Source organism: Microtus oregoni, unplaced genomic scaffold (assembly GCF_018167655.1).
Source record: "Microtus oregoni isolate MIOR12 unplaced genomic scaffold, Mior012 000009F_ref0000495, whole genome shotgun sequence".
Lineage (NCBI taxonomy): Eukaryota > Metazoa > Chordata > Mammalia > Rodentia > Cricetidae > Microtus > Microtus oregoni.
Genome location: NW_024543068.1, coordinates 20,259,146 through 20,286,625, shown reverse-complemented (window position 1 = coordinate 20,286,625; position 27,480 = coordinate 20,259,146). Strand labels below are relative to the sequence as shown.

Genomic DNA, 27,480 nt, shown 5'->3' with positions numbered 1-27,480 from the left:
ACTTACCTCACTTCACTTCTTCCCTTGGCCTATGAAAGCAGCACTTCCTGTCAGCCAGACTGGAAAACCAAACGAAGATGCTTTCTGGCCGGAAACTCTTCTTTCAAGGGTCAAAGCAGTTCAGGTTGGAGTTGGGTCCATGGTAGTTAACTTGATGCTGTTGTGGTCTCTGACTTCCAGGCTTTGGCAGCTCTGCTGCTTCCGCTCTGTTACTGGAACTCTCTAGAAGGAACTCTCTAGAAACTGAAAAACCCCAGCCAGTACTAGCCACCTCTCACACTGGACACTCATCAGCAGGAGAACAAGAGCCACAGCTCTGAGCCATCAATTCCTCCCAAGAGCACTGTTTAGCAGGAGCTGCTGCCACAGTGACCCAGTGCAAGCCTCAAAGTCGCCTTCTATCAATCACTTAACCACTCTCAGGCTGAGATACAAGAAGAAACAGGTCTGCTACAGCTGCTCCTGGCTCTGCAGGCTCCAGGCAGAGATCTCTGCTTTTCTTTCAAGGCTCCACACAGGCCCTTCCCTCAACTATCTTGGCCATTGCAGGGGCAAGAAGACACCACTACCAACAAGGATAAAATAAGTTTTTATTTATATTCTTATAGTAAAGGGGGAAGCCTTAACTTGCAAGACAATTCTTGGGCAGTATGTACAACATACTTTTTATTTCCATGGAATGGAATCAAATACCGACTGAGACTACAGAGTATACACTAGAAATCAGCAAACGCTGGCAACAGAGTAGGAAAAGACAAAGAAATGAAGCCTAAAGACATGAAACCCTTCACTGGGCTCTGTTGACCACAGCCAGAGCCAGGGCTGGATCACACAGTGGCGACAAGTTCCAGGACTGGAGGCAAGGAGGGAGGGAGGCTGTAGTGGGCTGTGGGTTTAGTACCAGGTAAGTCGCTCTTGGTATTTACATACAAAATAGTTGGCTCTATTTCTTAGAAATACACGCAGAAAGAAACGAAGATTTGATCATTACTTTATGAATCTGTCGCTTTACAGTATCGACATCATCAGAAATAGGGGCATTTCATTCAGATTCAAATTTCAGTAGCAGGAAATAAATATCAAAACATCATCACTGGCCCTTAATACAAAACCTCTACCCCTCCTACGACTCCCTCCCTCCCTGTCCCGCCCACACACAACCTCCCCTACCACTCCTGGTGGCCGTTTCACTGCTGCCATCTCCTATACATACCAGTGTCGCGTGGCCTTCTGTGAGGCTGGCTCTGCAGGCTTAAACAACTGAAGCGTGAAACATGCCAAGGATTCTGCAAATCTGTCCCTGCTTTCCTTTTCACCACAAACTTCTTCAAGAATCTGGTCTTTCAACAGGAGCGATAGATAGCGTTTCCAAAACTCAATCCTTACAGAGGAGAGGGGTAATTCTGATTACTCCAATCTGGTCATCTTGCCAAAGTAGAGCAGTTCAGAGTCACACATTCCACCAAACAGAGGTGAGAGACTGGGAGGGGCCTAGCGGGGCAGATGCCCTCCAGGCACACGCTCTGAAGGCAGGAGGAGTTGGGGGGTGGGGTGGGGTGGGCAGGACACCATGTACTCAGAGGTCTGGCCGGCTGTCTGTCCTCCACAGAAAGAGCTGCCAAGTTAGGGTGTTTTGGTTTAAAATTTCTGGTGGGGACAGGAACCCCTGAAGGGAACACATGTAAAAATAGTGGACACAGGGAGGGGATGGGCGCTGTTGTCCAAGAGCTTCTATGCAAAAATAACAATTAATAAAGAGAGAGGAAACTAAAGAGTCTGTCAATGGTTTGCGAGTTCTAACGATGAACTGAGAGGATGAGGCGGTGGAGACAGTTTTTATTGCTGGCCTGCCCCGCATGGCTTAGCTGGCCTCCATCCGGAGTTTCTTCCTGCTCTGGGGCTCTTCAGGCTCGGACTCTGAGCTGGAGTCTGAACCCCCATCGAAGGCAGAGATGGTGCCGCCCTTGGCGTTGGTGTAGAGGCTGTTGTCTGAGGAGGGGTAGTTGGTCTGCAGTTGGGCACTTGACCTTGCCTTCTCCAGTGCACGGACTAAAAGGCAACCAAGGGAGCATGTTACCACCTTCTGGCGACCCGGAGAAACCAAATCTCAGACTCAGGGTCCAGCCTGTTCTTCCTAAGGGTTTGCTTGCTGGCCCCCAAGGCACAGGGTGGCTCAGAAATCATTCCCTTCTGGTGGCTGTTCCCCCTTTTCTTTTCCCAGCTGGACTTGGGGGCCCGGCACACATGGCCAGCCACTCTGCCATACCACCCTGAAGAGAAGGCTTGTGATGAGACACCGTCCTGCTATGGACCCAGCACAGAGACCAGAGCAAGAGTACCCTGTTGGATCGAGCAATGCAATGACAGAGGAGAACCTAGCCTGGCAATGCCAGGCTCCATGAAAGTGTGAAGGCCCAATGAGAGCGGGAAAGGATGACAAAATAGATTGGGTCAAAGGAAACTTTTGGCTTGGCTCTCATGAACAAAATCCACTTGGAATGACAAGCTGGACACTTGGAAGCAAGTCACCAATACACACAAAATACCTGGGCTTTTCAACAGACACCCCTACATGCAGGCTGTTTGGCCCATCATCCAACCCACTACCACCGCCCACTGCCCATCCCTTGGTTCAGCTCAGCTTGAGCCTGGAGGATCAACCCTTCATGTTATTTATTTTATGTGAGATGTTCTAACCCAGGTGGTTACTTGCATTTCCTTTTACTTGCATCTTCCATGAGGGAGGAAGAGAAGTGAATTCCCCAGGAACAAAGAACTTGATCAGCTCTCGCTTTCCCCTGTGGTTGTAGGAAAAGGCGGGTGTGAGCATTGGAGAAGAGCAGGGGCCTGGCCCATAGGCTGCCCTGATTGGACTACTATTGGCAATGGGGAGGGCTCACTGTCCCCTGAACTCCTGGAGATGCTGGTACTTACATGGCACATTCTATTCCAAGGACCTCAAAGCTCTGTTCAGAAACCTGACACCAGGTATGACCCTTACTGTAGGCAGAGCACCTGAGCCCCAAGGAAGGGAGAGATCAGGCCAGAAAGATACAAGCCTTTGGATGTTCAACTCCCTAGTTCCTCCATCTCCTCATTGGAGGTCTGGTCCTTCCTCAGGATGGCTCTAACACTCAACTTCGAAGGCCCGTGGAGCAGGGCTGAGGATGCTTCTGAGGCATGGTCCTCTGGCTCTGGCCGGGCACAGCAGGGCCAATTGCCCCATGAGTGTGGCTGCTCACCTTGCTGCTCCAAAAGAGCATTCTGCCGCTTGAGGTCATCAATGTCTTGCTGGTGCGTGTGGTTTTTCCTTCGCATATACTGGATATACTCTGTTGCCTTGTCTAAGATTTGGGCCCGGGATGCCTGTTGCAATATGAGAAAAAACATGGGACAAAATAAAGACCAAATCTGCGTAGCAGGAGAACCATGTCTTTCTCTGGCAAAAGCATGAGGGAAAAGGACTGAAAACAGGAGGGTGAGCAAGACGGAAATGGCTGAGGAAAGAGTCCAGCTATGGCTGTTAACCCAAAGTGCCATGTGGTTCAAAGAACTCACCTACACAGGTCTCAGCTCTACCAGGAAGCCTGGACTCAGAGCCACACTTACTAAAACCACCAGCTAGCCTGTGGACAGCTGGGCCTTACAGTCTGTCAGTCTCTGAACTTGTATTCCTCTCATCTCCTCTGCATCCTTTTCTGACAGACTTGTTTGTTTGAGACAGGCTTTTAAGGCCACGTAGGCCTCCCAGCTGTTGGGATTATAGCCATGAGCCACACTCTCAACCCTCTGGCTCTTCAGTTTAAAGTCTTCTGCTTGCCTACAACTGGACAGGCTGACCTTGAACTCACTATGTAGCTGAGTCTGTCACTCCTGCCTTTACCTTTTAAGTGCTGGGATAATTACTCCCAGTTTTATGTGGTGCTAGGGATTAAACACAGGGCTTTGTACATGCTAGACCCAGATGGACTACATCAGATGTCAAAACACAATGAAAACTCAGGCCACATACACTCTGCTAGGCCTTGGCTACAAGCAGCCAGTTCAGAATGACAAGATCACGGACTGGCCTGGAATAAAGGTGGGGACATGTCTTTCCATCAAGGTCTTCAACTTCCCCAACCCCAGACTACTGGTAAGCAAGCTCAACTCAACCGCGCTCCTGCTGCACTGTCTCAAGAGTGCATCAAAGCTGGAGGTGCTTGATGTCAGCACAGGAAGCAATTGCGCCATCTCAGGAAACAGCCACACCTCTAGATTATGGTAGACAATTTGGGCCAGGCACAACAGGGGAACAAGTAATAAATAAGTCAATAAAATGGATAGCAGGTTACTATTTACTGGACCCCTAGAATCATATTGTTTGGTAGATTCCCACCAGGCTGCATGTGTGGCCAGAGTTAAGCCCAACATGTAAGATGGTGCAAAGACAAGCTGAAGGCAGGCAGCACAGGTGCCCTGAGTGGAGCATTCATTCCAGAGGCCGAGCATCAGGAAAACTTTGCACTCAAAAGGGTAACTCAAAACAGTTCTACATTACACCCCAGGGCTCCAAAGCAACCAGAAAACAACACTGAAGGGAAGGCAAAAACACACCAAACTCAACCTGGTAAACCTAAAAGTAACTCATACTAAATCCTACTGATCAACTGACAGACCTCAGGGTAGGCGAGGTGAGGCCTGAACTTTCAGTCATTGAAAACACTAAAATCCCCAGGCTTTCCTCCTCTTACAGCACCTTCAAGGTGATCTCTGCTCAAGAGGAAGTCACTCAAATTCAATCAATCATTTTTGTTTGGTAAGAGTTATGTGCAAGGCAGACACTGAAAAACAAAAGGTTATTAGCCGTGGCGTCTTTGCCCATAAGCTATTTGCTGTCTAGTGGACAAGCTAAGGATTATCTCCATGCAGACAAGCCACAGGCAGAGTGACTAGTGTGACCAAGACTACCAGATTATAAATGTCATTGAAAAGGCAGCTAGGGTGACAACCCCACTGTGGCTAGACACTGCCTTAGTATGGCACAGGACTCCAAAACCCCACAGGTAGAGCTTGTGAGAAGAGGACAGAGCAACACAAGGACGTAAGGGGAGGTAAGATGGGTGTGCTCCTTTAGCTAAGTGGTCAGCCTGTGTAGGAGGAAGGAGGTGACCCAGCAATGGACATTTCAGGGGCTCTATCTCCTCAAAGAGGTCATAGTTGGCAAAACAAGGAGGGTGCACATAATTGGTAAGGACTAATTAATCTGACTGACAGTCACTGAAGCTGCTTAGCGGAGAATGGCAGGTTGCAGGGTAGGGATTCGGAAGACAAGAGTTGTATTACCTACCTGTTTGTACTCGCAGATATTCGTGTCCATGGTTGCTCCTAACCAACTAGAAATTCTCTACCCTCTCTATCACTGATAAATCCCTATGAATACTTTAATTTTTCTTTTTGTCCTTAAGATTTACTTTTATGTACATTGGTGTTTTACCTGCATGTATGTCTGTAAAAGGATACCATACTCTCTGCAACTGGAGTAACAGACATTTGTGAGCTGCTATGTAGGTTCTGGGAATTGGACCCGGGTCCTCTAGAAGCACAGGCAGTACTCTTAACCACTGAGCCATTGTCCCAGCTCCTCCTTACGCATATTTACACCTCAGTCTCATTCACTGAGCCTGATCTGCCTTGAAACTGTGATCTTCCTGACTCAGTCTTCCAAGCGCTGGAATAATAAGTATGCCAATCTCTTTTTAACTTGCCTATTTTAAAGCTGTTTTTCTGACAGCTCCCAGAAGACAGCATTAGTTCTTAACCATGTTGTGTGCATCTGGGACAAGGGGAGAAGGCAGAAACTGAAAACGAGAGCAGTTGCAGCCGGCCAGGGACGGCTGCTGCTGAGCAGCAAACCGTGCAGGCCCATGTACTCTAGTGTCTCTCAGACACTTACAACCGGAACCGTGAACACAGCAGCAAGAGAAAAGTGAGGAGTAAGCACAGCAAGCCAGAAAGGGCACACGGCTCTCTAGGTGATGGCAGTGTTCATACAGGCTGCTTTTCAGTGGAGACTGAATTATAAAGGCCCACAGCAGGGCTTTGGGATCAGGAGGTCCCTGAAGAAGACTGTTTTTGTTTGTTTCTAACTAAAAAAAAATTGTTTAAGACAGGGTCTCACTCTGTAGCTCTGGTTGTCCTGGAATTTCCTCCTAGTGTTCAAGGCATCCCTAATGCTAAAGGCAATACAACCAACCCTTCCTCTAGCTCCTGCTAGCTAAAAGCAGAAGTGCCCTTGGTCATGTGAGCAAGGTGCTCCTGGCCAATCAAGAATTCCTGAAAATTATTCAGTTCACTTTACTTTGTCCTTTCCAGGATACTCAAAAAGTCTAAAAACTGCAACAAAATGTGAAATTTTTATCCACCCAAGGGAGGAAAACAAAAGGCTAAAGTCAGAAAATGCTAGATTCATCTGCAACCTACACATCTCATCTCTCCAAACCATACCACGACTACATAAGCAGCCACAACTGTATGGCGTGGGCCCCTCCCGGCCTTTATGAGTTCATAGTACTCATACAATAAACATGAAGGTACTGGGATTTGTGGCATGGACTATGGAATGGCTCCAGGCTTTCAGTTTCTGTTTCTGTTTCTGAAAAGGCTCAGTTCACAAGTCCTCTGACCATGCAGAGCACGTTAAGTCAACGTGCCCACAGACCAACCACTACCATAGTAGGCATCCAAATGATTTTTTTTTTCTGTTTAGTTTTTCATGTTTAAAGAGCACTGATTCCGCCTTTGCGAGCAGAAATGGCTCTTGCGAATAGTGTGAACAGAGCTGCTGGACAAGACAGACTAGGGCTGAGGGACGAAAGAGGCAGCTATGCTATACATAAATAGCAGCATGGAGAGCCACAGAGTAGATGCTATGTAGCCTTGCAAGTTCTTGTTGCAAATCTAAAACACAGAAGCAAGAATAACCGGTACAGCAGAAACAGTTGCAGCTCACACTGAGTGCTAGCTGCCAGTACCAGGCACCCCATACACCCTCTCCACTAGGAAACTTACCCCATGTTAGTTAGCTTGAAGGCAATAGTCAGAATGTGAACCCAAGTCTTGAATACAGGTAGCTGTAGCAGTAATTTTTTTCCCCAAGACAGGGTTTCCTTATAGCTTTGGAGCCTGTCCTGGTACCTAGCTCTTGTAGACCAGGCTGGCCTCAAACTCATAGAAATCTGCTTGCTTCTGCCTCACAAGTCCTGGGATTAAAGGCGTGTGCCATCACTGCCCTGCTGTAGCAGTCATTTTAAACGAGCAACAGAACCACAGAGACAGGAGTTCTCATGGCGAGGAAAAGTAAAGATGAGGACAGGACTTCAGGAGAACCCCTGATTTGCCTGCAAGGACAGCAACGAAAACCTCAAAGTAGAGTCAAGGCCAGCCGGTGAGCCAGCTCCACACAGGCACAGGCCTGGGTTGAAAAGCAATGGCTGAAGACTAGTCTTTTTGGTTAAAAAGTAAAAAGCGAGAAACAAAATCAAACAGTAATAATAACGACCAACTTTTAACAGTAATAGCACCGAAGAACACCACACACGCACGACACCTCAGACTCCTAGCAAAGAAATGCTGGGTGAGGTAGAGCCTGAAGATGATGCAGCATGCTAGCAGGAAGGACTCTGCTGGACAGGGCAGGGCAGGGGTGGAAGAGTCAGCTCCCATAGTGCTGGCCTTCACCACCTCTTGACAACCCACAAGGTACAATGGAGAAGACTCCAGGTTTAGCAACAGGCGGCTGAAGAGAAAGAAGGTCAATCCATCCTCCAGAGCTACACCCCTTCCTAGAAAACAGCTAGCAGAGGCAACCTACCCATGTTTCTTGGCAAAAATCTACATTTCACAAAAGGACTCAAAGCCTTCAAAAGCTGCTAATTCCAGTTACGATTTTTTGTGTGTGTGGTTGGAGAGGGAATTCAAGACAGGATTTCCTCTGTGTAACAGCCCTAGCTGTTTTGGAACTAGCTCTTGTAGACCAGGCTGGCCTCAAACTCACAGAGATCTGACTGCCTCTGCCTCCCGAGTGCTAAGATTAAAGGCGTGTGCCACCACCCAACAGTCTCCGTACAGGGCCGGTGAGTGAACACTGAGTAGAACCCACTCAGTGGAAGAACAGACCCAACCCCCAAAAGCTGTCTTCCTCTGGCACCCAGCCACAGCCCCCCCCCCCCCAAACATAAAGCTCAAGAGTCCCACATTCTAGTCCTCAGTCTGACCAGACTTACTTGTTTCTGTATAAAAAGCCAAACTGGTTTAGACAACAGCAGGGCACGGGAGGCAAGGCAGAGCACAGCAGCCCCAGACCAGCATCAGGAGCACCTCCGCCCCTCCCTGAGGAAGGATCTTAGGCCAGTGGCTCCACTAGACCCTGTTCTTTTCCACATTCAGATGCTAGCTGGGCATGGCGGGCCATTACGTCTGTTAAAGGAGAATGGCGAGCTTAAGGCCAGCCTGGTTCACAAATAAGTCTTGCTTTGAAGAACTAAATGGGGAGTGAGCAGGCAGATCTGGTAGACATTTCTGTTGAGTAAGTCTTTCTCTAAATGAAAATTAGCAAATTTGCCTAAGAAATGTGGGTCTCCTTTAAACTAGTTCACTCTAAAATGGAACCATCAGTGGTAGCACAGGCAGCTGAAGGTTGTCAAGTTCCCTAAGGGCCCTTGGCAGGCGTGGCTTCTAAGCTTCTAGGCCCTTGGCAGGGGTGGCTGACTGCTACGCAGACGCAGAAATGACAGACCCTGGAAGACTTTGGTTTAAGGGTCAAAATTGTTTTTCAAACCTCATGGGCTTCATTGTGCCACTGAGACCCTGTTAGAAGGTGTGGCACTTCCCCATGAAGAACAAGTACAACTCTCGGTCCCTGAAGAGGAACTAGATCTAGTGAGTAACATGTGGAAAAATATTTACTTTCAAAGGTAATAAACAAAAATGTAAAAGTAATTACTAGTTTTTGCCTACTCAGTTAGTCATCCTCTAAGGGGAAAACAAAACAAAACAAAACCCAGTGATGGTGAAAGACTCCAAAACATACGATGAGAGAATGAGATGGAAACAGGCGCCCTGGCAAGTGTTCTGGCAATACCCAGCAAGTCTGTGGCTCCAGCCTTCATCTGTATACAGATCATACACGTCATGCTACTCATCACTACTTTAGTTATAGAACTAAAAGTGTACAAAACCCAAACTGATAACAGAAATACTCCAAATGACTAACGGCGAGTGACATATCAAGGGGAAAAGCAAGGTGTAAGCAAGTACAGCAAGCTGTGTTACACTATCCATGGAAGTGTGCTTGCGAGACCAGGAGACCAGAGTGGAGAGTTCCCTGCTTGCTTCTTAGACTTTATCAATTCTATGCATTAGGGGTTGCAGGTTCTCACATAGCCCAAGATAGCCTCAAACCCACTAAATAGCTGAGGTGAGGCTGACCTTGAACTTCACCTCTCAAGTACTGTGATTACAGGTGAGCACCACCATACCTGGTTATACAATGCTGGGGACGGAACCCAGGGCTTCAAGCATGCTAGGCAAACCCTCTGCCAATGGAGTTACATCTACAGCCTCTGAGTTAAAAATTAAAATAATAACTTTTGGTGGGGAGAAAAAAGGAGACAAGTCTGGCATTGACTTTAAGGTGGTAACCACTTTCTGTCACACTAAACTGGAGGGTAACAGCAGGAGGAGAGTTTACTGCATGCACTATTCTGTGTGATCCACATTAGCCACAAGGCTAACGAACACTTAAACTGCAGTGACCACAAATGTGGAATAGATATATCGTATTTCTAAATCTTAGTAAAATAAATAAATAGGAACTGGGCATGGAGACACACCTGTAACCCCAGCACTCTGAAGGTTGGAGGCAGGAGGATCAGAAGTTCAAGTCTACTCTCGATTACACAGCACAGTTTGAGGCCAGCTTAACTACTTGAGACCCTGTCTCAAAAACAAAAACAAACCAAAAACCTTTCTCTCTAAAAGAGAAAAAAAGCAGTGCAGCCAAAAAATAGTGTTAAATTTTCAATAATTTTAAATACAGAAATTATGTTTTAGTCTGTTATCTTTACTTCTTAAATTTAAATTTTAAAAATTAAAACACAACCTCCCCACTTCAACCTCTCCCATTCCTGCCCTCCATCCTCTCCAATTCATGAGGCCTCTTTTTCCATAGATTCTGCTTTTCACTGCACAGCAAAAGTGCTGGGGTTACAAATGTGAGGTAGATACTACCTATGGTTTAAATGGGACCTGGGGATCCAAACCTCAAGCTTGGCCTTCCACTTTACCCACTGGGCCCAGGCCCCCGACCTCACTCTTAGTTTCTAGTAGTACCCGCTATAAAGTTTCAATGTATTTACATTAAGCTCTATTCAGATATATTTGTGGTTCATAGTAAATGTTTACCAGACAGTGATTGTCAAAGATCTTAGGAAAAAGGGAAGCTATAGCCATGTTAGAGAAACAGGCAGACCTGTTTTTCTTCCCATTTTTCTGGAGGTTTAGCAATTTTGTTCAAAGACAAAAAAAGTAATGTTAAAGGAGAGTTCTAGATCAATGTCTCAACAAACAAAGAATGTTAGTAAGTCCCCTGGTCTCCCTCAGGGAAAGCATCACCCAGGCTCTCCAGAGAATTAACTCTAGGCACATGGGTCCCATCTGCCTTTGCAAGCTAAGCAGAGTTAGTCCTGGTAAGTACTAAAACAGAGGAGAGCCTGTTAAGTTACTGGACTGAAAGGAACAAGAAGTGTTTAAGAGAGAGGCCTGGAGGTGGAGACTGGCAACGCCTGCACACAGCCCTCCGGTCTGAGTTAGCTGGAACCTGAGCCTAGAGTCTGACCTTGAGGAGGACTTCAGAAAGTTTTGGAGGAAGTAGACACACTCTTCCAGGACCCTAGGAGGGTTGCTAAGGGAAAAGAGGCAAGGCAACACCAAGTCCTTACCTGACTGGTCCATGAGAAGACCTTGAAGGCCAGACACAGAAACAGTTTATAAGAACTAAACAGAAGTCAGGTGGTAGTAGCACAGGCCTTTAATCCCAGCACTCGGGGAAACAAAGACAGGTTTTGAGTGTGAGCTCAAGGCCAGGCTAGAAACCCTGCCTCAAAAAACAAAACAAAAAACCCACCACCACCAACAGGGAGGGAGGGAGGGAGGGAGGGAGGAAGGGAGGACAAACTAAACAGAAGTTGTCACTTGCCCAAACTGGGGTAATAAGTAATAAGGTAAAATAGACAGGGCTAGGGTTTATATCCCATTTCAAAGACACTGCACATCAACAGCCCAGAAGTGTAGCTATAAAGAGCTGGATCCACAGGAAAGAGGCATTCCCAGATTCTATAATCAGGACAGACATAGAGCTCCCCCACTAGGCCTGAGACAGGCTCCCTGCCTTGGTGGTCCAAATGACAGTACAGCACAGACAACAGCCAGCAGAAATCAGGCAAACACAGATATTGGTATGATGACAGTGAGATTATTTGCCAAGAACCATTATATTCCTTGCCACAATGAAGCTATTTGTCTTAAAATACATCTGCCTTGTTAAGGAAACCAGACTTTACTAGAAGAAACAGATCAGTTCTGTATTTTAGATACTATGAGATGCAACTCACTCTCTCTCTCTCTCTCTCTCTCTCTCTCTCTCGCACACACACACACACACACACACACACACACACACACGAGAGCTAGCTAGATCCTCAATAGTGACTACCTACTTGTTGTCTATATTTCTACAGCGCTCGCAGGGTCTCGCAGGTACCCTACAGGAGAGGTGGGTGCTGTTGTTTTCTTTGAAGGGCTGTGCTGACTCTCACCACAACCCCGGCTTGAGAACTGTCACGTACTGGATCTGTGACGGCACACAGCTCTCTGTGCTCTCCTCTCCCACCCACATCAAGACATTCTGAGCTGAGTGCAGACTAGGAAAATCAAGGTTCTTTTGCCCTTGTTTGAAACAGGTTCTCATGTAGCCCAGAGTGACCTCAAACTCCACATATAGCCAAGGATGACCTTGCTCACCTGATCCTCTTGCCTTAGCCTTCCAATCACTGTGATTACAGGCACGCAGTGCCACGCCTAGCAACACCCTGGGTCTAAGTGCCACGTGTGAGGTTATACTCTTGCCATCCATCTCTAAGGAAGAAATTCACAGCCTGATTGCCTGAGAGAACACTACAGACAATAAATAGGCATTTAAGAAGCAACTTTAAAATGTGAAAAACTCCTATAAATTGCTGCCCAGCTGCAAATGGCAATGGTGAAAGCCACTTTCTATTGCTATTGTCGACCATGACAAGTGGAGATGAGTGGCTATAAACATTCTGAAATGATATTGGGACTAATTTATGGGCTAGAGGATAGAATTTTACTCTCACATAAAGAGTAATGGGCTGTCTACAAGCTCTTGCCTCCAACTACCAAATCAACAGTAAGTCAGGGCCTGTGAACCATTGAGGAACATACTCCGTAGAACCCACCTTAATATAATTAACACAACTTCTATTCAAGAAAGCAATAGCTCCCTATTAAAAGAGGGATGATAGTTGACAGTACTCTCATTTTGTCACTCTGGCTGACTGGCCCTAATCTCATTCCATCTTTCCCAGTGAGCTTCACCTACAATCAAAAAACTACAAGAAAAAAAACAAACCCGGCGGTGGCACACGCCTTTAATCCCAGCACTCGGGAGGCAGAGGCAGGCGGATCTCTGTGAGTTCAAGACCAGCCTGGTCTACAAGAGCTAGTTCCAGGACAGGCTCCAAAACCACAGAGAAACCCTGTCTCGAAAAACCAAAAAAAAAAAAAAAAAAAAAAAAAAAAAAAGGAAAAAACCAAACACCTTAAAACAACAGAGTATGAAGGTTCACTCCCCAAGCCCAGGACAGAAGACAAATCTAAATAGACTACTGACTGGAATGATCTGGAACTGAGTGGAGAGATGTGAAGTCAGAAGAATCTACAGACACTAAGTGACCCTCAATTGCATTTTGGTGTAACCCAGATAAACCACTTTGATTATTTTCATAGTAACTCTTGTGTGACACACTGCTAAGACCAATGCATCTATCTTAAGAAAGATCCCAAGAAATGACAAGATTTAAGTATTTAAGAGTTCCTTTGTTGTTTTATTCTTTCACAATTTCACACACACATACAATGAACTTGAACCATATTTCCCCCACCACCCTCTCCATCTCTTCCATTGAATCCCTCTTCTTTCCAAATGTTCCCTGCTTACTTTTACGTCTGTGTGTGTGTGTATGTGTGTGTATGTATGTGTGTGTGTACCCCTACTGCACTTAACTAAGGTTGCTAGCATGAATAGGGGGAGATTTTGTTTGTCTGACATAGGTCATCACTAGCCTAACAGGCTTCAGAACTGCTACCAGGCTTGGTTTCTTTAAAATATCCTCATAGGCTCATCCTTCAGCACTATGGTAAAATGGAACTCGGCAGTCCCACTGTACTCCTTGTGGTACAGACTGCGGACATGATATAAGCAAGCTCATTTCTGATAACAGCAGGAGCAGCACATCAGTGATTGCCCAAGGATGTCAATGTTTCTTAGAAAGGCTGTGTTTAAAAAAAAAAAGGAAGGCTGTGTTTGAGACAGGATGGCCTAACTCAATATGTAGTTGACAAAGATCCTGAATTTCCGCTCCTCCTCCTCCGCTTCCATTTCCTAAGTACTGGGGATACAGACAGGTATTCAATACCACCCCCAGCTTACTGGCCTTTTCTTTTCTTTCTTTGAAAGAAAATTATTTTCTTGTGTGTGTGCGCGTGCACACATGTGCAGGGGAGAGGAGAGGAGAGGGGGAGAGAGATCGAGAACAATCCCTTGGAACTGGAGTTATAGGAAGTTGTGAGCCATTATGTGGGTGCTGGGAATCAAACCTAGGTCTCTGAAAGAGCATGTACTCTTAACTACTGAGCCATCTCTCTAGTTCCTTAATTTCTTCTCTTAATGAAACAGTAATATTCTTTTATAAAGGGCAAGAGGAAACAGGGACAAAGTCTCTCTCTATAGTCTAGGCAGACCCTGATCTCATAGTTATTCTCCTGCTTCAAACTCCCAAGTGCTAGGTTACAGAGGTAAGGGAAGACAGGCATTCTTTATGATGCTTCTTTTGCCTCATACAGGAAACAAGGAATAAACGTACATTGTAAGTTTCCTTTCTTGTCAGGTCTGATGATATACTCATGTCATTCCAATGCCTAAGAAGCTGAGGTAGGAAGATCACTATAAATTCTATGTCAACCAAGACAAGCGAGGGGATTACAAGCATCAGCTACAGTATGAGACCCTGCTGCAATAATAAACAAACAAATTAAGTGTTTTCCCTGTGCTAGACAGAGTGGCACATGCTCACAGTCTTAGTGACTAGGGCGCTGAATGAAGCAGAATTATGAGTTCTGGTCAAGCTACACAGCAAAATTCCACACCAAATTTGAAAAAGATTACTTTTTCTCCCCCATCTCTAGTTAGGTTAGGATTCAATTTAATCAATGTCAATTTTTCTTTATTTAAAAAGAAAAAAAAAAGGCAGAAGCAGGAGGACTCAGTGAGTTCAAGGCCAGCCTGGTCTATATAGTGAGTTCTAGGGCCGCCGGGATATACAGGGAATAACGGTCTCAAAAATAAACAAACAAAAATAAGTAAGAACAAAGTAAAATGTTGTGCATGTATATGTCTATAAGCAAACTCATTACTTTGTATATTTAAAGATATACATAGGGCTGGAGAGATGGCTCAATGGTTAAGAGCATTGTCTGCTCTTCCAAAGGTCCTGAGTTCAATTCCCGGCAACCACATGGTGGCTCACAACCACCTGTAATAAGGTCTGGTGCCCTCTTCTAGCCTGCAGACATACAGACAGAATATTGTATACATAATAAATATTTTTTTTAAAAAAATATATACATAAGGCCCGGTTTGGTGGAGTAAGCCTTTAGTTCCAGCACTTAGGAGGCAGAGGCAGGAAGATCTTTCTGAAATTCGAAGCTAGCCTGGTTTATATGGTAAGTTTTTTGACAGCTAGGACTACCTAATGAGACACTGTCTCACAAAACCAAAAGCCTCAAACAACAAAAAATCTTACATACATGAAACAAAACAAGATCAAAATAAACAAACAAGTAAATCCCAACATCTGGGAGCCTGAAGCAGGAAGATTACTGTAAATGAGAGCCACAGAATGAAACTTTATCTCACCAAACCAAACAAACAAATTTTTTTTTTTTAAAAAAAGGCTTGGACACACATCATATAATCCCAGTGTTAACTATGGAGTCACCTGAAACATAACTGCTGACATCGAAGGAGACTCGGACCAAAGCTTTCCCTCAAGGGTCTGAGCTGCGCTCTCTGAAACTCATACACAACAGCCATTGCTACTTACATAATGTCACAACTCTAACCACTGCAATTCAAATCAAGAATGAGGCAATTTCCTTTGGTTCCAATACATTTTAAGACGAAAATTGCACCACGTAGTGAGAAGTCAGTCTGAGACCAAAGAAGGTTGAGGAAGGGAAGGCCCCTGCACCTGTGAGACTGCTGGCAGACAGAAGAATGAAAAGTCATGCCCTTCACATCGAAGAGGCTGGGTTCAGCCAAAATTAAGAGCAAACAGGAGAGGACTCTGAAATAAGAACAGCAGCAAGTAAACTCACAGACAACCTAGTTCGCTACCCCATTCATTTGGGCTGGGGGCGCTGAAGAAGTGGAGGCAGGAGATGGGGAATTCAAGGTCAGGCAGGCAGAGACACAGGAAACCCAGTCTCAACAAACGAGGAAACACACAAGTTACAGTACAGGACCTGGTTCCATCCTCTCATCCAGCCTAGGTTCCTCAATTGGCCCCTGAATGATCCTCAGGCCCTGATTCAGGGCCACTATTAGTCACCTTTCTCCTGCCTGTGATGCCCAGAACCATAGACGACAGCTCTGCCACGTCCATGAAATCTGCCTCAAAGGCCATCTGAGATCTGTCTGTCCCAATTCAAGTTCACCATTCTTTCCACTTTAATTTCCTCCATAATGGAAATTAATTTTCTACACACACACACACACACACACGCATGCACGCACGCACGCACGAAGAACTTGATATGTATCCAAGATGAACTCAAAAAGATTCAACTGCTCCTGACATTCCAAGTGCTGTGATTAACGGCATTTGCCAACCACCATGCCTAGCTGGTACGCAGATTTTTAGTGATTCCTTAATTTCTATAATTTCCTTGCTAGAATAAAAGACTTGCCTTGTTATTTCTTGCTAAGAACAGCGGCTGGTATGTACAGACCCTCAACAAATGTTTGCCGAACGGAGTGTGTGAAAGGCCACAAACAGAGAACTCTTCCATTTGTAAGCTACCAATCAAACCGTCGACTTCCTTGGAGAAAGGAGGAAATAGGATTTAATGTAATAAAATCGTAAGGACTTAAGGAAGAATATAATAGCGAGGTAAAGTAGGCTGGAAAAGGAAGAGATATAGTTGTGACCTACTCTTTCAGTGTGCCTGCTTGTTCTGAGTGCATGTTCCCAGGCTCACCTCCAGGAAGGTCATTTGGTATCTGGATGTAGGTGCTCGTGGCCCACACACTGAGGAGCACATCCTCAGTATCTCATTACACGTCACGCTTGGATCAAGGCAGCTCTTGCCCATGTAGCTCACTGACATGCTGTTAATGGACACCGTGGTATACTGAATAAGCACCAACAGGTCAGACATGAATAAGAGATAATCTTCTGCACAAAGGGTGCGTCTCTACAGTCATAAAGATTTCCCGTGGTGCTCAGTGTTACACTCAGGAATGTTGTTATTCCGGTAAGTACCTTGGTTTAAGGCCATTAAATCAAGTACATACTAAGTGGGCTTAACCCACAGCAAATTCTGGTTTTGTAATACGGTGTTCACATGGCCTATTCGTGTTTTCCCTTAAGCTTAGACTTATTCCATATTTCAACTACACAGAAGGCCACATCATAGACAAAATATAAAGCAGAGCTTTTTAACTTTTCTTAAACATGGAAACTTTAATCTTGGATAACCAAACAAATTCAGGACCCCTACCACAGAACTAAAGCAGTAAAGTCACTTAAAGTACACCTAAGAGTAAAGACTGCTTTTATTTATTAAAACAGTGTTTCTTAAGCCAAGTGTAGAAGCACATGCCTGTAATTCCAACAGCCATGAATCCTTAATTCAGGACAGTCTGGCTATACAGTGAGACTCAAACATACCAACCAAGAGCGTTTGTGGACACTTATATCCCTAACACTTGGGGGGACATCATAAAGTTCAAGGACATCCTTAGCTACATAGCCATTTCCAGGCTAGCCTAGGCTATGTGAGACCTTGTCTCAAGAAAATGAAAAGTTGTTTTTCTTTTTCAGTGTTGGGGATAACCCACAGGACCTTACATATAGTAAGTAGGCATTCCACTGTTGAGTTCTCCCTGCTGCCCTTGACATTACATCAATAACCCTCAAACAAAACAAGTATTCTCCCCCAGTTTACCATTTAATAAGGAAGTCTGCAGAGAGCAGCCGGCTACACAGTGTCAAAGGTGAACTCTCCATATTCTAACCCATAGGTTTCTGCACAAAGCTTTTGTTTTTGAAGATAGAAACAGCTGTCTCCTGCCTCTCCAGGGGAAAGAGCCACTTCTAAAGGCCTCTAGGGAGGATGAAAATGATGTCTTTTTACTTCTTTCATATGAACATGTCTCTTAACTCTTATTCCACAGCTTACACGCTCTTTACACATCAGGGCCGGAAGTCACCGGTGCACAGGCAGGCTCACAGCCCTGCCTGCAAACGTTCATTTACACTAGGTACCAATGCTGAATAAGAAAAGTTCCCACAGAGGTTCAGGGAATCTTTAGTGATCACAAACTAATTACGGACCAAGTTATACACTACAGTATATAGTTATAATAATGTCATGGATGACTAATTTATTTGCCTAGCATGTACAAGGTCCTGGGTTCAATGCCAGCACAACCCAAGAAAAAAGTAATTAATGACAACTATCACCAACTTTGAAAGACTTTTAGGGATGTCTCTCACAAACAGTCTATTACAATGACAGTATTTTTGCTAAAGATAATCAAGAACAACTGAAATGTGTGGGACTCTTCCAAAGAGACAAAAAGTAAGAGACCATGCCACCTGACTGTATTTCTTCACAGAAAGGAGGGATGTCCTGGTTAAGTTCCAAGCTACCGATGACAAATGGGCTTTGTCAGTAAACTCACCTTCTCTCCTTGGAGTGATGGGACCGAGTCCCGCAAACTGTGAAAGCTGTCTTTGATGTGGTCCCTACGTTTTCGTTCCAGTGCATTATGGTGAGCCCGTTTGTCAGCCTAGGGGAATGAAGAAAGAACATGTTAGGAATGCGACTCCTTTTACAGGTGGATGTGGTAAAGCCTGGAAGTGTATGCAGTCAGCGCTGTCCCTGGCAAGTGGACTGGGAAAATTTGCAGAGTGAGGTGGACAGTTAGGAATCTCCAGAATTAGGCTCTGTTAAAGAGGGAGAAAGGGTGAGCAAGGCTTGCAACAGGAACATCCAAAGTAGCACGGTGGATCCAGCTCATGCACAAGTAAAACCAAAGTTATTCGAGGGAACAAAGTGTGACTCTCCTGCAAGTGTCCCCAACCTACGTGATGGAGCAGCTGCCAGCCTGTGGTTGCAATGTAACTAAAGAAAGCTCCAGTTGAGCACCTTCATAAGGTATGGTTACTCTACCATGAGACTTGGGGTGGGGGGTGCTTCTGTCCACATAAACCCACCATCCCAAGGCTCTGCTCCGACACCTCCCTGCTAAAGGTCACCATCACACCCTCTCATCCAAGCCTCTGGAAACCCCGTCGCGTCGCAGGTTATTATGACACAGCTGACAGGTGTACCAGTTGCATTTGGGTTTCCTCTCACACAGGCTGAGTCAGAGGGGCGCTTCTTGGGTTAGCAGACCTCCTGACAGCTACATGTTCTCGGTAAATCCCCTCAGGCACTTGCAGCAGGTCAGGCCCATCTGGCACTTTCCTAAATACTCTAACCAGCCTTTAGTCTTTCCTGCTTGGAACTATGAGCAGTCAGCTGGCGAGGCTCAGGAAGGGGGAGGAGCAGAGCAGAGTGCTAGGGAGCACAGTCGAGGAGTTTCGTCTCCCTCTACACAACCACACCTCTACTTCAGGAACTACAGAAATCCTCTCCTGAGCATCTACCCTGAATAAAGCAGGCTGTGCTGAGCTAGCCTAAAGAGCCTGTCTGTACATCAGAAAGTGACCTGGCTAGTAAGCCCAGACAGAGTGCCAGGAATTTTGAAAATGCAACAACATGCGTAAACTTGGTTTAACAATGCCACTTCCAATGAATCCTTGTACAAGAAAAGATGGGCAGATAGAAATTAGACAAGAGCCATGAGAAGAAAAGGAATGGAAATTTTTCTACTATCAAATTCTAGAAGTCTGTGACTCCCCCCAAAGGAAGTGCCTGGAGCCCCTGTGGACAGTGTTCCTGATTCCTTAGGGGTCTCACCTACAGTTCTGTTAAATCCACATCCCCATCGCAGTCACAGGCCTGAAGGTGGAGAACAAGCTGGGAGGATTTCTAAAATCACTCCTTCTTAAACCTCAGTTCACTCTAAAGTCAAGTAGTTTCTCAACTAGTTAGACAGAATGAGGAATCTGGAAAGACAAGTAAGCTTGGAAAACCAGGTAACTCTAGGACAGAGGTGTTATCTCTGCATTAGACAACACGAGGGCACGGTAACCCAGCTGCCCTCTAAGAGCGGTGTAAGTTAGCTTGAAGGAACTACACATCAATGCCCAGGGAAACTGGCCTACCACAATACCCGAGGACGCAAGAGATCCAGGACCAACATTTGGCATGCACTAGCCCTCCCATTTCCAAGATGGTCTGTTCACATGCAAACCAATCGCTCAGCTTTGGTCTTCAGCAGCAGCCCAAGATACGCCTGTCCACCAAGTCACCCTGACTCCTGGCCCTCCTCCCAGCTTACGAGCTGTGCACAGAAGCAGCGACACCAGTTACCCATAATGCCTCTTGATACAAATAAAATTGTTTTCTTTCTGGGAGAACCCTGAAAATCTCAAGTAGTTAGAACTAAGCTGGTCTTGGTTTCCTGTGGGCCTGCGCTGTAAGCAAGGAGCTAAGTTTAACCTAACACCACCATCACCCCAAGATGTACCACCCCTCCCATTTGCCCAGCACTGAAAGGATTCAGATGGACAACAAGTCTTTTGGTTGGAGCACTGTAGTGAACTTGGCTGTAGACCATGAGTAGAAATCTCGGCTTCTCATCTGGGGAGTCAGCCAAGTTAGAAGTTGGCTCAGCTAGGAAAGGCGGCAGGCCACTGCCTGGTAGAAAGCCTAGGCTGGGGACTGTTGTTCTCCAAGCAGTGGATGGAATTTCTGTGGTAGTTCCAGACCCAATTTAACTAGCAGAACAGTGGAATCTTAGACCAGTCCCTCATGCCATGTCTACGCCTCAGCTGTTATGCCTGAACAGAAAGAGCAGCAAGGATGTATTTGTTTTTCCTCATTTGCAAGCACAGTGAAAACCATGCGGAATTCACATGCCTAATTCCAGGCAACTCTGAGTTAAGTGGCATTTCTGGTGCTTACAGAGCATAGGAAAACTTGACATACCTTCACACAAGGCTGAGAGTTCTCTCTGGAAAGTATTTCTAAGCTGCAGATGAAGATGATACCCCCTAGCCTTGCATGATGGACCAAGACCAGTGGGCAGCTAAGACTGCCGTGTTAGCCATCTTCTCTTGTGATAGCTTTTTCCCAAAAGGCCAAGACTTCAGTACTGAGAAAGACAAACCAGGTGACGACTCTCAGCTAAGGTGCTAGAGATCCTCCCATGAACTGTCTTTTTGAAGCAGCATAGCAATTAGAATAGTAGAACTACTCAACTCAGATGAGTGCACTTTCTCTCACCGGTACCGAGAAGTGCCTGGTCATGCAAACACTGGGACCAGCAGCACACCTTGTGGAATAAGAAGATGACAGAGGTCTTCTTGGGCTATGCCACAGGTTCTTAAACAACTCCTCTAGGAGCAGGAGCAGTGGCTGGTGGCTGGCCACTGCCTGCTCTTCAACATAGGAGCTGCGGTATCTGTCAGAAAGCCCTTTATCAGGATGCCCCAGACTAATGGAAGTACTAGGGTCTTTGTGATACCAGAGGTACCCACTGGTGCTCATCAGGAACTGCGGCACCAAACAGCGTCTGGTTTTGAGGTCTATGCCAAGGTTTTTACTTAGTCTCAGTTTTAGTTGCACCAAACTTTTCCACGCTGGCAGACAGAAACAAAATCTTCACCTATAATTTGTCCATCTCTCACACTAACAAGCATATGGATCTGAGCGCTGCTCAATGTGGAAAGCAAGCATTTTCTTAATTGCTAAACTGGCAGGACATAGGAGTTACGGAAACCAGTTTAGAATTGAGGAAGTCTCTCAAGAGTTTTTCCTTTCAACTTAGTGCACAGAGAATTCATCTTCATTCACGGCATCTCACTAGTCAACAAACTTATTTCCTGCAAGACCTAGCGTGGGGAAGAGAACTGTCTTCCTGTAAAAGGATGCACAAGCCCCCCGCCACCCAAAGACATTTCTTGCAAGCTGCCTGATAACCTACCTAACTTCCACATAAAGGGAATCTCCTCAATGCCAATGTAGAAAACCCTCCAGGCAGAAGAAATCTGTCATCCTTAGTGGATATTTAGTCTATTTTGTTTAAGAAACGGAAAGGCTGCACTTTAGGAGTTACTTATGAGTATCCAGTTAGTCTTACTTAAACACTAAGAACACTGGAAAATACAAAGGCTCCAAATTCTCATACAGTGTATTTACTACTTAAGATTAACAAGAAGAATTGGATCAAATACAATAATTTCTGAGCAACTTAAAAGTGCTCATTTTAACCAACACAAAAATTGCAACATGAAACAACTGGCAACTGAGATGAGCTAACCTTACTAGTCTCCTGCAGGCAGGCAGTTACTAACTACAGTTTCTTCCCCAGCTCTTCCGCTTGAAGCCCAGGCCGGTGTATACTTCTGTGATCTACAATAAATATACTTGTTTTGAGGTTTCTCCCATCTTTTGGCGCCTAAAAGAATTTGGGAACACTACAACCCACACATGCCATTCATTACACTAGAGATTTAAGAGAAAGGAGTTCTTTCTAATCGAACATCAAATTGAAGTCAGGCTTGACAGAACACACCTGTAATCCTCACACTTGAGAGGCTGAGGCAAGAGAATCACTGCAGGTTGGCTATGCAGCAACCCCATCATAACCCTCCTTGCCCCCAAATGAAGATCAAATAGGATCTTTGATCAGCTCTTTTATCCTATCAGCCTAAAACAACACAACTCTTAGAAACTCAACACCGTTTTTCCTTTTACAGGCACACAGGAAGGAAGCCTACTGCTTCTGGCATCTGAGCAGAAACAAATATGCATCTTGCAGCACTCCTGCCAAGCAGCTGACCCCAGGTAAGGCAGACAAGCGTCCTCAACTTCAGCCTCCAAAGTGGGCAACTCCCTTCCTCCCAAGTACACTTCAATCTCTAAAAAGGCAAAGAGCTGAGAAGTTAAAAATACTTTAAACCAGAAAGGTCTAGAAGGGGAACAGCACAAGCCTATTTTAAACCAGCTACAATCCTAGCTGCCTAGCATCGTAACTGCACATGTTGAGTCCATCAGACTCGAGGACAATACATGGAGAAAGGTCTCAGGGGTCCTGACCAACTCAGTAATCCTACATTTCACATATACTTTCACTCTTTCCCAGACAGAAATAAAGCAAAAGGAACCTCTTGCATAAAATAACCACCACAGATCTTTAAAATACAACTTATTCCCTTAAAAAAAAAAGTGCACCAGTTAGATTAGATTCTGCAATTGTCAAATTCAGTAGTATTCAGGGTTACTTCCTCTGAGAGCTCACTGCTCACTGGAGAGGCTGCTTCTGTGTGGGGTGGCCGTCAAATCAGTTTCACTTTCTGTTAGTCTCCTTCCTAGTAGGGAGCTGAACGGCCTACACGTCTCCTGAGGCTTGAGATACTGCAGTGATATTACAAACTATGATCATCGTTTCATGTTAGGACCCACAGGACATTTTCCAAATAACTTGTCTGTGTGTGTCAGGGTTCTCACTCTGTAACTCAGCTTAAACTCACCAATCTTCCTGTCGTAACATCCTGAGTGCTGGGATTACAGGGGTGAACCTGGGTTCCAAATAACTTTTTAAAAGTTCTTCTGCAGTCCTAAACCATTGTTCTGAGTCCACATGTTTTCTTTTCATCTCAGTATTTTTCCAAAGACAAAACTTAATAGTGTTCCCCATTTAAAAAATGTATTTATTATTTACACTAAATGTCAATAAGCAAATAGACATATTCACAAGGACAGGGGAAGGAACCATGTTTTCATCCCATTCGTGATAGCTGTTCAATACACTGTGTCTACAATATACCTACTTTTTTTGTCTATGCTATCATGATAAACTTGTAACAGAAAAATCTCAGCAAGTATATCAAATTAAAACAATGGGTCTCAAAGTCCTTGGTTCAATCCCCAGCAACAACAAAAATTTCACTGTCTATGTCCCCCAAATAAAGGAAAAAAATCCTAAGCACCTTAACAAAAATAAAAAGTAAAAACATCTAGACAAAGCAAGATCAGCCTCACCAGAATGAAAGCATTTAGTAAATTAATTTACGTCACCACCCAGGTGGACACTTTAAAAAGCGGAAGGCCTATAGTAACTCCTCATCATAAAATACCAAAAGTTATCTCTCACTGAGAAGCAAATCTAGTTCCAACTCAAGGATGGTTCTTCAGAACAAGCCTCGCCAACCCTCGACCTCTAACCTCATCAACCCTGGAGCAGATCTTCTAACTGGAGACTTGGAGGAAAAGAAATTGCCGTTTCTGTTCATGTTCTGGTAGAATAGGCTCAAATGAAAACCATCAAGCACATACTATTAAGAGTAACGGTACCCAGGCATGGTGGGGCACACATTTAATCCCAGCACTTGGGAAGCTGAGGTAGGTCGATCTCTGAGTCGAGGCCATACTGAACTAAATACTGAAACTCACTCTCTCTCTCAGAACAGATAACAGTAGCTGAAAAGAAAACAAAGAAGAAATACAATAGCTGAAAAGAAAACAAAGAAGAAATACAACTTTCAGTAGAAGTGTGTGTAACACTTCAGAGAGAAAGCAAACGCCACCTTCAGTGAGATCTCTCCTAAAAATCCTGAAGACCTCGGCCATCACCGCACTCACATCAACTGTTTCTCATAAATCACAGTTTTCTTACTGCTCAGACAATCTGTCCAGTCTCTGGTGCTCTAATGGAGAGCAGACACAACTGAAGAACCTGTTTTTACCCTGTGATTACTAAAGTCCTACAGCAGAGCTATCAAAGTGGCACCCTGCAAACTTGTTTTTTCAGTACTAGGGATGAACCCAGGGCCTCCTGAAAGTTAAGTGTCCCGCTGAGCTAAACTCCCTGGCAAGAGAGAGACAAAGATAGTTTTTCTTTGTTTGAGACAGAATCTCATTCTGTAGCCCAGGTTGGCCTAAAAATCAGGGCAACTCTTCTGCCAAAGTCTCCTACACACTGGACTTACAGTACTGGAGACAGCCCTGGACTTTTTTGTTTTTGCTGTTGTGTGTGGGGTTTTTGTTTGTTTGTTTTTGTTTTTTTTTGGGGGGGGGTATGTTGGGGCTTGAACCTTTGATCTTCCTACCTCGGCATCCTGAGTAAGGAAGTTTATAAGTCTGGGCAACCAAGCCTAGTTGCATCCAGCAAATTCTTTGTTTTTTGGGTTTTGTTTTGTTTTTCGAAACAGGGTTTCGCTGAAGCTTTGGAACCTATCCTGCAACTACATTTTGTAGACCAGGCTGGCCTCGAACTCACAGAGATCCGCCTGCCTCTGCCTCCCCAGTGCTGGAATTAAAGGTGTCCACCACACAGAAAATCCAGCAAATTCTTTTACAAGCTCCAAAGAGCTGTTCCACAAATCATTTAAAAATCAAGTAAGTAGGAGCTAAAGAGACAGCTTAGTAGGTAAAGGTGCTGGGGCCACACCTGATGATCCTAAGTTCAGCCCCCACACCCACATGTTGAGTCCTCTGATCTTCACATGTGAGCCCTGGCGTGCACAAGATCATAAACACACATTAAATAAATGAATGTAATTTTTAAAAATCAATTAAGTAGGCTGAGGTCATAGCTCCACACAGAGGGTTTGCCTGGCGTACTGAGGGCCCAGAGTTCAACTCCCAGAACAGCCAAAAATTACATGCATACAAAGATACCAGAAAAATAATAACTGTTTCTAGCATTTTACCATTTCTCTTCAAGTAGGAAGATCCTAGGAGTACAGCTCAATGGCAAAGGGTCTAACCCGAGCCCTGAAATAACAATCAGAAGATCTGGCGATAGTGAGCCCATTCTCACATAGCAAGCACCAGAGCTAGGCAACTGCTGACGTTTTAGAAGGGGGACAGTCTTCAGTACCCCAGTCCTTCCTGCCTCTCTCTGTCCTTGACTATCTAATTACAAACACATTGTGGCCCTCCCTCTACCCCTTCCTTACCACTTCCCAACTATCAAATACTACACCCGTGGTCTTTCTTCTCTGATTTGGATCTTCTCTCTCCCTCATCTCTACCCACTTACTGCTAAGTCTCAGACTCCAAAGACAAGAAAGAAACCGTGGTGTCAACCCAAATCCACAGAAACACCCATAGAAAACATTTAACATCAGGCTCCTAAGAAGTCACTGAGCGCTATACAGCAAAGCTGTCTCTTACAATGCCACTGTTCAACAATTTTTTTCCTTCTCAAATGGAAAATCAGACCACAAGAAGCTGTAACACTTTCAAGGTTTAACTTCTGGCTCCTCTCTATTTCCATTTTGTTGTTGTTGTTGTTACTGTTGAGGACACCATGCTTTTCTAGATTTTAAGGGTCTGCGGCAGTCATATGACTTTGGCTAAAGGCGATTATTACTGTTCCTGCAACTTCACACACTATGCAGATACCGACTGCTCGAAGCTTATTTGTCCCTAAATCAACCTGACCAGTTTGCTCTGAAATAACCCTACCCTTCGCTTCAGAATGCTCTTTCGTTTCTCACATGCCCGGGCTGCATCCCTCACTCGACACTCCAGAACAGCTCAGGGTGCTCACCCTACCTACTCACGAGCATCTACCACCTGAGAATCCGGAATCATAGGATTGGCAGCGCCTCCCACCTCCAACCACAGCTAACTCCACCTCACCTTAGTGGTTAAGAGGAGAGTTTACAAGAATATTAAAAAGTAAAGAGCGATCTCTTTTTCTCTCTGACTCCAAAAAAGGGCCAAAACTGAACGGAAATGAAAATGAAATGGAGAGTAGGAGACGTACCGCAGATTGAAACCTCGGTTGCTCTTCCTGGAATAAGAGAGAAAAAAAATAGAAAATATAGAAGTTATTTTTACACTTTGCATTCAATAATAAGAAAGAAAATGCCGGCGGCGGAGGAAGCAGCGGGTGGGGAGGCAGCCTAACACCCCTCCCTCCCTCTTTTCCTTCCACTCTCTCCAGCGTGCTCCCGCAGCCTAGTGGGGGGGTCCCAGGCGCCGCCCCTCCTTCTGGGATCCGAACCGGACAAGAGTGGTCCGGAGCACACTGTCTGCTCTCCCCGAATCCCCCTCGAGCGTCAGAGCACTCCCAGTCCCCTCATCCCCAGGTCACGGGAGGAGGGGGATCGAGGACCCAAGAAGCAGGTCCTGAGCGCTGGTCTCCTTGCCCAGGATCCGGAGGGATAATGGGATCCCCAGCCGGGTAGAGTGGAGAGGGAGGCCTCGGCACTCTCCTCCACGGGAGGAGGTGGGGGTCCCAGAGGCCGCGTGTCTGCTCCCACCTTCAGTCCCAGGAGGCCTCTCCGGACAGGACTGGAGGGGAGCGAGTCGGAGCGCGACGCAGGCGGTCCCAGCCCCGGAGTAAGGGGACGGGGGGCGGCGGCGACCCGGCCCCCTCCCGCCGTCGCCCCACTGAGAGCCCCGGCCGCTGTCCCCGCCTGACAACCCAAACGGAAAGGAAGAAGCCCCGGGACTCACGTCGCTCTCCACCTCGATGTCATCGTTATCGCTCATTTCCTACGGCCCAGGGAGCGGCCACTGCAGCGGCGGCCGGGGAGGGGAGGGGTGGAGGGAAGGGGGAAGTCACCGACAACAACAAGCCGAGTGCCCCCACGCACACACTCACTCACTCACTCGCTCCCTCACTCACTCACTCACACACACTCACACACACACAACACGGGCGACAACCACCTCACTGCAGCACCGGATCAACGGCGGCACGCACGCCCGGTCGGCCCCCTGACA

At 45.7% G+C, this 27,480-nt stretch overlaps 1 protein-coding gene across 3 annotated transcripts; it reads right to left on the bottom strand.

Moving 5' to 3' along the window:
• Nucleotides 1–573: 573 nt before the first annotated feature.
• On the bottom strand, nucleotides 574–27,480 carry Max (MYC associated factor X). Of its 3 annotated transcripts, XR_005974853.1 has the most exons (6): nucleotides 27,211–27,480; nucleotides 26,516–26,542; nucleotides 18,308–18,415; nucleotides 3,243–3,366; nucleotides 2,714–2,798; nucleotides 1,922–2,049 (listed from the first exon to the last, which is right to left on the bottom strand). XR_005974853.1 is itself a non-coding variant. In XM_041658741.1 (5 exons), exons 1-5 carry the CDS (start codon nucleotides 27,244–27,246, stop codon nucleotides 1,862–1,864), a joined length of 483 nt encoding a protein of 160 aa, XP_041514675.1. In that variant the 5' UTR covers nucleotides 27,247–27,470; the 3' UTR covers nucleotides 574–1,861. The 3 variants fall into 3 exon arrangements, 2 of the variants coding, with proteins under 2 accessions (XP_041514675.1, XP_041514676.1); XM_041658741.1 differs by lacking the exon at nucleotides 2,714–2,798 and having other exon boundaries at nucleotides 574–2,049; nucleotides 27,211–27,470; XM_041658742.1 differs by lacking the exons at nucleotides 2,714–2,798; nucleotides 26,516–26,542 and having other exon boundaries at nucleotides 574–2,049; nucleotides 27,211–27,470.

Bases quoted from the DNA above. Each gene is read 5' to 3' on its own strand.
- Max (XM_041658741.1), bottom strand. From the start codon at position 27,246: ATGAGCGATAACGATGACATCGAGGTGGAGAGCGAC. The intron at 18,416-26,515 runs GTACGTCTCCTA...TCATTCCCCTAG, and splicing joins AACCGAGGTTTCAATCTGCG to GCTGACAAACGGGCTCACCA. The intron at 3,367-18,307 runs GTGAGTTTACTG...ATATTGCAACAG, and splicing joins CATCACTCCAAGGAGAGAAG to GCATCCCGGGCCCAAATCTT.